The following is a 9,925-nucleotide window of genomic DNA, read 5'->3' as shown; positions in this document are numbered from 1 at the left end:
CCATGGAGGCACAGGCAGGCACGCAGCCGGCACCCGCCCAACATTGCCCCTGCTCTGCAGGAAGAAATCACTGCTGGGCAAAGTAACACTGCCACAGGCAAGCAGATGAGTAATGGTACAGACGGTATTATGTATGTGCTGCTAGGTGGTAAATGATCTGCGTGTTTGTCCAGGCACACAGTGTATACAGGCACGTATAGGATTTTTGGTGTAAAATCTGTGACACGGGGTCAATCAAGGTCTTTGGCTGGTGTTGATGGTGGCACCAGGAATAGGCCCCGAAGCAGATGAGATCTGGTGATAACAGATGTTTGCTGATAACATCACTTTGGGTTGGTGGACTGAGAAGCAGAGAGGGGCAATTGGACCATGCTGCTGATGGCTGCTACAGCTTTCCATGACTGTAATGCGTGAAGGGAAGGCTGGAGGGCCTGGGCAAAGTTACTGTTACTTTTCCAGAGACAGCAGAAACAGCTGGTACATGTCCCTGCTCCCTGAGCTCCGGGCTGTCAGTGCTGGCAAAGGCAGTGAGACAGCCTAGGGCCCTGTGGAGGTAAAGCAGCGTGGGGACTTCTCCATCAGATCTTGGTCTCCTGCAGTGTGTGGCTGCAGGCCTGGTCTACCCAACAGCTTCAGTGGTGCTATTGGCAACAGCTCCATTTCTGGGGGATGCTTCCAACCCTCTCCCTACGGCTGAGCCCTGTGGAGCGCGCACACAAGCACCGGAAAAGCTGCAGAGCCATAGATGTTGCAGAGCAGAGACCTTGACAGTCCCAAACCAGAGCCAAACTACACCCTATTGTGCCAGATACCTGTTTTCTCCTGACCAGTTTCTCTCATTGCACAGTACTGCCTGGCTCTCGCCACTCTGGTGAGGCTGCCAGCTGGCCATGCAGTTTATCTTCTACAAAAGCATCCAGTGGACAGTGCAGTGGCCCCTTGCCTCACTTGGCACTCGGCTGTCCCAGGTCATGCAACAGGAAGGTTTACCTGGAGTGCTGTCAGTTCCTGGATGCTGCATGAAAAACAATAATCTAGCTACCCCTCCATGCTGGGGGAAAGCTCAGCTATGTTTCACAGACAACCTTTGAACCACCTGCTCTGTTTCCTGGCAGAGCCCTGGGAGGCTGATTGCTGCTGCTGCTCACCAAGCTCATGCAAAGATGAGAACAGCAAGGTACTTTTTGAAGGAAGGGCTTTTAACTAGCACCAGAAATCAACTAGACTGAATGATGCAATGAGGGCTGCTGTGTTTGGGGATCTTCGCATAACAGTCTTATGCGTAATCCAGCTGGACTGCAGGCCTCAGTGTTTTGTTTGTGTTGGACAAGAGCAAAACATGACTAAGATGCAGCACCGCCAAGCCTCGCCTCCTGCACAGCGCCAGGGAGAGGCTGCTGGGGCTGGAGCAGGGCTGCACCCCTCTGAGCCCTGCCTGGACACAGCAGAGGGAAAGGGACATGTTGGGTGTGGAGGGTGCTGGGTGCAGAGCAGAGCTGTCAGGCAGAGAACAGTGCGTTAGGGGCCAGGTGATGCAGAGCAGGCAGGGTGGAGGAGGGAAGCATGGGTTACCAAACCACAGGATTGCTGCTGGGCAGTTTTTTTGTTATCAGCCTCTTTTCCTTGGCCTGGCAGGGAAAGGGGAGAGGGAGGTAAACATCTTCTGCTTGTGGGGGGGAGAGATCACATTCCTGATGTAGAGAGAGACACAGGAGTGCTCTGGCTCATTCTGCACTGGATCCCAGCCCCAACTGATGATGTAGAGAAAGCTTAGGCCTGAAAAGATGGGGGGTGGACAGCAGGAGCAAGGAGCAGCTCCTGCCTGGCCTTGGCAGGAAGAGGAAAAAGCCCATCTCAGCTCCCTGGGTCTTGGACTGGGTGGGCTTGAGCCATCCTAGGCTCTGGAAGCCTTAAGCTGGCTCAGCAACCCAAAAGCAAAGAGGAGCAGAATGAGGACTCCCCCAAGGCAGCTGGGAGGGATGTCCCGACTCCCGCTTCTTCTGGACAGCTGCTGATGGGAGCAGTGTGCTTCCTGCACCACATCTGAGCCCTTCCCTTTCCCAGTTCAGCGGGGTGGGGGCTGAATGCCCAGTTGAGCTTAGCCAGCATGCAGGGTTGCAGCAGGAGCCACACCTGGCCCTGGCAGGGAATGCACTAGGAAGCAGAGGTGTGTCTCTCTGGGAAAGCCTGGGGCATTCATGGGGAGAGGGTGCAGCTGCCTTGGCATGACTTTAGCCTGGGCTGTGGAGCCATTGGTGATGCAAGATGAGACAAGACCCCACTGCTGCCTGCAGCCTTCACTGTCTGCAAGTTGCAGGGCTGGAGCTGCTGGGAATCACAGGCACCTGTTCCCCCAGGTGTCCTTGGCACGCGCAGCTCTCGCTCAACACTGAGCTGCTTCACCACTCCCGGTGCCTTGCTGCAGGTGCTGTGCAGGGAACAGGGCTGGGAGCACAACTCTGCAGGCTGCAGTGGGCAAACCAACCTTCTGTGCCCAGCCTGTGCCACACTCTGCCTGCGGAAAGCCTCTGCTGGGTCTTGTGCTATAGCAAGGAATGCAGTGGAAGAACACATACAGCTGCTCTGCAGTGAGAGTCTGCACAGCACTCAAGTGCTTTGCAGTGTGCTAGCACAGAGCAGGTGGGTGTGCTGGCCTGGACATCCTGCTGTCTGGTTGGACCAGCAGCATTACTATGCAATGGTATATGACTAAATACCCACCTTGAGGCTGCTGCACAGAGGTGCAAGGCCAGGGCTGGAGTACAGGATTTATTGAAAGCCGCACTGAGACCCCCCCCCCCAGAACTGTGCTGGCAGGAGGGGTGTTTGTGTCCTTTGTGGCAGCTTGTGCTGCTGGTCTGTCCCTGTACATTAACATTCATAATATGATACAGAGTATACAAGTAGTTATCAAAGTGGTCTATGTCCACACAGTGTCCGTGGGCCCAGCCAGCTTTATCATGCTCTGCTCTGCTTGAACCTGTCTTTTGTGTCCGATGTGTCCTGGAGGTTTAGCAAAAGGGGTTTGCTTTTGTCCTGGGTCCTGTGCCACTACTGCCTGAGCTGAAGCGTGGCCTGGGCAGCAATCCTGGAGGGTGACAACTTGATGTGAGCAAAGAGTGGCTCTGCTGCCCAACAGTGCTGGGAGAAGCAAAATCCCAAAGAAAGGGATGCTAGGTCAGAAGCAAAGGGAGGCGAGATGTCAAGCTCCTCATCTCGGTGGTCGTGTGCATGTGGGCTGCCCCACAAGGTGGCCCAGCTTGTCTCCAGCATGTGGATTGCTGGCCCTGCTCAGCACCAAGGGGCTGGGGCACCGCTTTTCTGCATTTTCATTGCTGTCACATAAGGCTCGTGAAAAGTTGCTGAGGACCACGTTGCACCCTGGGCACAGCTGGTTCAGTGTCCCTTCCTCGCCGTCAGGGGTTTATGTGGGCGACAGAGAAGCACCTGGAGTGCTGTATGTGCTGCTGTTTGTTCCATCCTGCTAAGAACCAGCCCAAGGTGCCAGTCTTGCAAGTCTGCAGCTCCCCAGCTCTCTCCAGGGAGAAGATGCTGCTCTGGATGTGCCACATGCTGGGTTCTGCTGATGCTGTGTCTAACCTGGGCAAGGAGTGCATCTCTGCCATGTGCCTGGGTGCAGCTGCTTGTGCTGGTAATTATTGTAGCGTTATGACCCTGCTCTTTGCCTCCTTAGAAGCTGATTGCTGGCACAGATCAGGTTTCTAACTGATCTGAACTGAAACTCCTTGACTATTTCCTGGAAGTTGGTGTTGGATCTGTCCTGTGCCTGCAGGCTGCTTGGCCATGGGGTGGTGGGCAGCCCTGCAGCCATGCTCCTCATACCACTGCTCTTTGCTAACCTTGACTTCCGCCCCAGCACTTCCAGCTCAAGATCCGGGAGCTTGGCAGCATGGCTGGCTATGATTTGCTACCTGCATGTGCCAAATCTAGATTCAGACTTGCAGGGGGGTGGTCCTGCCATGAGAAGGATTAGTCTGACATTGTGGCCTCTGTGCTTCCGCCTTGATGGCGTGGGGGGCACACAGATGCACAGCAAGTGGTTACAAAGCACCCTAGTGGTGTGGCTCTTGGTAGAAGTGTGTTCTGCTCTGTGTTCCCTGTGCCAACTCGCCCAGCTCCAGCTGACTCCCACCAGGCACAGCAGATGCAGGGAATTACACTATGCCAGGCCCAGCTGGACCGCTGGCCACTTGGCTGGCTGTCCCACACAGAGGAAGGCAACAGCATGAGGAGAGCTGCACACAACAGCAGCTCAAATTGCTTCTGCCCTAGGCCATGCAGAATAGTCAATCCAGCAAGAGCAGAGGGAAGGTGTGAGGATAAGGAGGCTGTCACAGGTCGAGCCGGAAGGCCCCAAAATAGCTGGCTGCTGCATCGTTGTAGTCAATGGCCAGTGAGGAGACGGAGACGAAGAGCTCATCACCGGCCTTGAGCTCAAACAGTCCCCCCTGGTAGAGAGCGTGGAGGCCGTATTCTGCCTCGGGTGCCCAGCATTTGGTGCCCACCCCTTTGAGCAGAAGGATGGGCTGGCTGCAGGAGGTCTTCCAGTTGATGCACTGCACGAGCTGCGGCACTGAGACACGGGCGCCGGCCCCATCGCGGGAGTAGCGGAAGTAGATCTGGGAGTAGACGTAGTATTTGCCCGCCTGGTTGACCCGCAGCCGGCCGTCCCGGTACGTGATGTTCTGCAGGTGTGAGTGGATGGTGCTGTCCTCCCAGCGAGTGATGGCGTGGCGGCAGGACTGCGAGAGGTTCCCAAAGCGTCTGGAGCTTCCTGAGGAGAAGGCAGGGTGATTAAGGGAGCGTACTGCACTGAGGGCATCAATTCAGGGCCAGTAGGGTTGGCCCCATCGTGCTCCTACAACCATCCAGCTTGGAGGTGGGGTGGGGAGGGTGGTCTTGGACTGGAAAGGACAAACATCTTTCTATCTGCTGGAAAATGCAACTTCCTATGCTCAGCTCTCAGGTGAAGATCTCTGGGGGAGATCTATGATTCTATGATCTTTCCCCGCCCCCACCCCAGAAGCCCCCCCAGCTCCCTGCTGGCGTCTCCTGGCTCACCATCCTGGGCCGGGCTCTGTGGGCGGAGGGTGAGATGTGCTGAGGGTTTGCCGAGTGTTTTGGTAGCAACCTGTCCCTCTGAGCTGTTGAAGTAGCTCCTCTGGGCCTCTGCAAAGAAAGGGACAAATGGATTTAGGAGGCAGAGTGTGCAGGGACCTGCAGACCAATTCTGGCATGTCCTTACTTAACAACTAGAGAGAACAAGGCAGCAGAACGCCTCACTGACCCTACACAGGGGGAGTTCACTTGGGGTGACTGTGTAGTCAATTATTATCTAACAATTCTGTGCTGCTTCCTGGGTAGACGGGTTCCCCAGTCTCCAATCCAGCAGACATAACATCCCTCCAACCCGGTGGGGCAGTCTGCCCTCCCGCCCAGCTCACAGTGCTGTGCCGGAGGAGTTTGCCCTGGGAGCGGCCGATCACCCTTGACCTGCTGGCAGCCCTAGCCCCATGCTGAGCTGTTGCACGTGGACATGGCTCAGCCCACAGCGCAGCTCAGTGACCCGTGACACCATGCAGCAAAGGTTCCCCGTGAGTGGAACCCCAACTCCTGCCCCAGTGCTCAGAGGGATGCACTCACCATTCACCACGCTTCTGCTGATAGCGTTCTCTGTCACCTGAACCATTAGAGAAGAAAAACAACCCCATGGTTTAAAGATGCAAAGGCTGTTCCCTGCCCCCAGCTCCTCTCATCCTTCCAAGCTTTCAATATGTTCTTTCATGCTATGCCTCTGGACTTTACCATCTCCTCTGTGCAGAGGGTTTGGCATGCAGTCCTGCTTGGATTGAGCCTCTGTCACCCACCGCTGAAGCGAATGGGGAAACTGAGGCAGGCAGGCAAATGGGAGCTCTCCTTTCATGTATCCCACCCTCCCCAGCCCTGCAGCCAGCAGCCCCAGGCTCACCGTGGCCACGTAGGCTTTGATGGTGTTGGCCAGCTTGAGGCAAGACTGGTTGCTAATCAGCTCTTCCAAGTTGGAGCCTTCCTGCTGCTGATTGATAAGCTGCAGACACCTCAGTTCCTCCGAGCTGCCCTGCGACTGAGCTTTGAGCTGGAATGGAAACACCTTGATGTTCACAGACTGGACAGAGCAGGGTAAAGCAGTGCACATGACTTGGCTGGGCACAGTGGGGATCCCTGCAGGGTGCATGCCCAGGTCAGCTGCCTTTGGTGTGGCTCTTCCTGTGTCAGGATGCCCACAGACACACCATGGCATAGAGCATAACCCAGCACTTCTCTGGGCACAAAGCTGATGGTGGGATGGGCAGGTACCATCAGGACACAAATGTGGACTGAAGCTGCTCTTCTGGAAAAGAATCAGTTGGCAGAGAGCTGAGTGTGTCCCAAGCTCTGTCCAAAACCTGTTCTGTAAATTGAATGGGTTGAATCCTCCTTGTCCTCCTATGATCCCCATAGCTGGCAAAAGCTTGCTCATATCAGCGGTTATAGAAATGTGACAGCTCCTTTCATTGAGTCTCAGTGCTGAGCATGAGTGGAAGACATAGATTCTTGCAAGCTGCAGAGCACCAGGTAAAGGAGAGGTACTGAAATTTCCTTTTCTCCATCTCCTTCACCTCTCCTGCTGTGACACTGGGGAAGCAAGCATGACCCAGCCTTAGCTGTGAAGAAGATATTCACAGACTCTGGGGAAGCGGTTGCAGTCCTTGGCCCATTCAGGGGCTGTGCAGAGAGGTAAGAATACCAGCTCCATGCTTGAAGCATGCAGCAGCCTGTTCCATGGCTGCTATATGGTGATGAGGCTCTGTAATTTATTGCTGTTGATCCTGTTGTAAACTAAGCTCTCACATATCTCTTCCCTCCCAGGGCCAAGCAATACTGGCTGGAGACCAGACCCCAAGTACTGCATCAGCCCAGACAGAGCTCAAACACTCTGTAATCTGTGCTGTATTGTGGCTGGGGGAAGGAAGCCTTCCTTCCAAGTGATGTGGGCTGTTGCATAGTGAACTATGCCTCGCCAGCGTGTCTTTAGGCTGACCTGGCCTAATTCTGCACAGCTGCTGCCTGGATGATGGACACAGCTGGCTGTGGGAAAACCAGGGCCCAGATGGGACAGTTGCCCTGAAATTGCCACTCAGAAGCTGGGAACTAGTGCAGGCACCTGGACCAGCCTGCCTGCACCACCTGGGTTGTTCCCAGATCAGGGAGCCAACCCAGCAGCCCTTGGACACTCTGTCAGTCCCACCAGCATCCTGTGCTTCCTCCAGTCAGCCTGCAGCTTCCACCAGATGTCTGCCTGCCTCCTGACCCCGATCAGTGGAGATTCTGGAATCAGCACAAAGACTATTTGAGGTGAGATAAAAAGTCTTCTTTTTTTCTCTCACTTTTTGTGTGTGTGTGTGCTTTGGGGCTGGGTTTACCAGGAGCACAGTGGGTGGGAGATGGGTTGTAGTGCTGTGCTGTGGCGCAGGCACAGCAGGCGGGTAAGCACAGCCCTCGCAGGGGTTCACCTGGGGTGGGTTTAGGTGGCAGAGCTGCCAGCCTTGCAAAGACATGCTTGTCTGAGTGGGTGGAAGCACAGTGCCTGTTGTAAATCCCCAAGTGATGAGGCTGCTCGCATGAAACTCTCCAACACAATGCATGCTTGGGCAGAGCCAGTGTGTGCAGCCAGCTCCTTTGTGCTGCCAGCAGCACTAACTGTGGTGTAGGCACATATAATCAGGGTCAGCCCTGGTAATGTGGTGGCACAGTCCCAGCATAACAATGAGCACTGCAACCATACCCCTCTGGCCACCAGTTGACTACCAGTTGACTGGCTCTGCTAATTGCCTTGATTAAGGCTCACTGTGATAGGCTGCATGTGCCACCAGCACCTCTCACTGTACAGGATAACTGCAGTCCCTACCTTGTCTGTCTCCCCTTAAATTAAATGAAAAATAGGAGAAACTTCTGTAAAATGGGAGGGCAGACTGGGTGTGCGTGTGTTCTGGGTGAGGGAGGTTGGCCAAGGCAAGTGATTCTGTGCCCTCGGGATGCTGAGTTCTGAGTGCTACCAGCAGAACTGTTCCCATGTTGGGATCCAGTGAGAGACTCCAGAAGTTATTCCAAAGATGTAAATCAGTGTAAACTGCCTTCTTCCTTCAGCCCTTCCCTGAGGCTCTGTCTGCCCACATTTCCGTTCTCCTGCTGATACCTCTCATGTAAATCCCTTGTAGTGGGTGCCACAGGAGATCCAGGGGAGGAAAGAAAATGTGGAGGCTGGAGTATGCTCTGAAGGATGCTGAAGCAGTCAGCGGACAGACTGTTCCTCCTGCACCCAGGGATGGGGCTTTGTCCAATTTCTCACCTCTGCTGTGGTTTTGTGCGAAGTTTAGCATTCCCGTGCCCTTCCACTGATGGGCCCTCCCTCATAAGAGCTGCCTGGTAGTCCTTTGGTTTTCCATGTCTCCTGTTTGGTGTTTGACCCTTCCACTGCTGGGGGACCACTGTGGATCTGCCATAGCAGGGGCAGCAGTGTGTGTATGCGGGGCTTGTAGGACCAGGGCCATCCTCTGCAGTTTGTTGTTACAAGGGCAGTGCCTGTGTGAGGGTGGTCAAGGGGCCCTGGGAAGCTCTCTGGCTGCTGATGCCCATCGGGCAGCAGTGGTGCAGCTGTCAATGGCAGGATTTGGCTGCAACACCTGGTCCATGGGAGCTGAGATCAGGAACAGCTTGGCAGGAGCAATGCCGAGGGCAAGCCAGAGAGGCTGCACCCCTCTACTGGGCGCCATTCAATAGGACGAAGCGCCTGAGAGCTCCAGGTGTGGGGTTCCCCCAGCCTCACAAAGAGAGAAAGAAGGCTGCAGCGTCTGCAGAAGTCCTGGAGTGTGCGTGGGATGAGAAGCACAGGGCAGGGCACAGGGACCAAAGGGCGTCCGTGCAGACCCTTCCCTGGCCCCAGCCCGGACCCGCATCCTCAGGTTACCCGCGGGCAGAGAGCAGCTCCGTCGGCACCCGCCGCCCAGGACAAGGGCTCGCCTTGCGCACGGAGGGATCCGCGGAGGAGCCCCGATCCCCAGCGCCGAGCGCCGTCCCACGCCGGGAGCGAAGCCGCGGCTCGGGCGCTCCCGGGGTGCAGCCCTCGCCCAGCCGCCCTCGAGGCCCCGCGCCGCGCTCACCTTGGAGATGGCCATGGTGAAGTAGACAAAGAGCCCGGTGGTGGAGGCGATCTGCAGGGCGAGGATGGCCATGACGGCCACGCTGCCCCAGAGCGGCCCGCATCGCCGCCGCCTCTCCCGCAACTCCCCGGGATCGGTGCCCGGACCGTCCCCCAGCATGCGGGTGGCCGAGCCGCCGCTGTCGGAGCGCAGGTACTGCCCGGCGCTGGGCTGCTGCGGGGCCATGGCCGGGCCGTCGCTCCCCCCGCTCCGAATTGCCCGCAGCTCCGGCGGGACGGACCAGGGAGGGGCGGAGACACGGATGGAGGCGGCCTCGGGTGGGAGTGGGGGTGGTCCTCGGGCTTTGGGTCGAGCGTGGCCTCGGGGGTGGGGTCTGTCCCGCACCTCCTCCTGCGCGGCAGGAGAGGGGCGGTGGGCGTTCGTGCGCTGCGAGAGTGAGGCTCTGTGTCCTTTGTGAGCCGCACGAGGCTGGCAGGGTGGTGGAGGTGCAGGGCTTGGGGACGCTCTGCTGCAGGCGGTGGAGAGTCCCTGCGCTGTCTGGGCTGGGAACGGGAGGTCTCGGGGTTGGCTGGGCCAATGATTTGGGTGATGCAGACTATGGGGTGCCGGGGATGTCTGCCAGGGTTCAGCGGGTCTCCCCAGAGGCTAATGTTTGCAGAAAGGTATTGATTGCTGTGAGTCTTTCCCGGGGCTCATTCCACTGCCCACCGCTAAGAAACCATCCT

General features: G+C 56.7%; 1 protein-coding gene across 1 annotated transcript; it reads right to left on the bottom strand.

Annotated features, from left to right (window-relative positions):
- Nucleotides 1-4,352: 4,352 nt before the first annotated feature.
- Nucleotides 4,353-9,425, bottom strand: LOC306951544 (tumor necrosis factor ligand superfamily member 10-like; the record flags this gene model as incomplete). The annotated part of the gene is made up of 5 exons (XM_079542060.1): nt 4,353-4,795; nt 5,083-5,190; nt 5,665-5,701; nt 5,990-6,136; nt 9,201-9,425. 5 exons carry the CDS (start codon nt 9,423-9,425, stop codon nt 4,353-4,355), a joined length of 960 nt encoding a protein of 319 aa, XP_079398186.1.
- Nucleotides 9,426-9,925: the final 500 nt, after the last annotated feature.

This window comes from Tetrao urogallus (genome assembly GCF_951394365.1).
Source record: "Tetrao urogallus genome assembly, chromosome: 13".
Taxonomy (NCBI): domain Eukaryota; kingdom Metazoa; phylum Chordata; class Aves; order Galliformes; family Phasianidae; genus Tetrao; species Tetrao urogallus.
The sequence above is the reverse complement of the archived record's forward strand: the minus strand, read 5'-3'. Positions and strand labels throughout refer to the sequence as shown.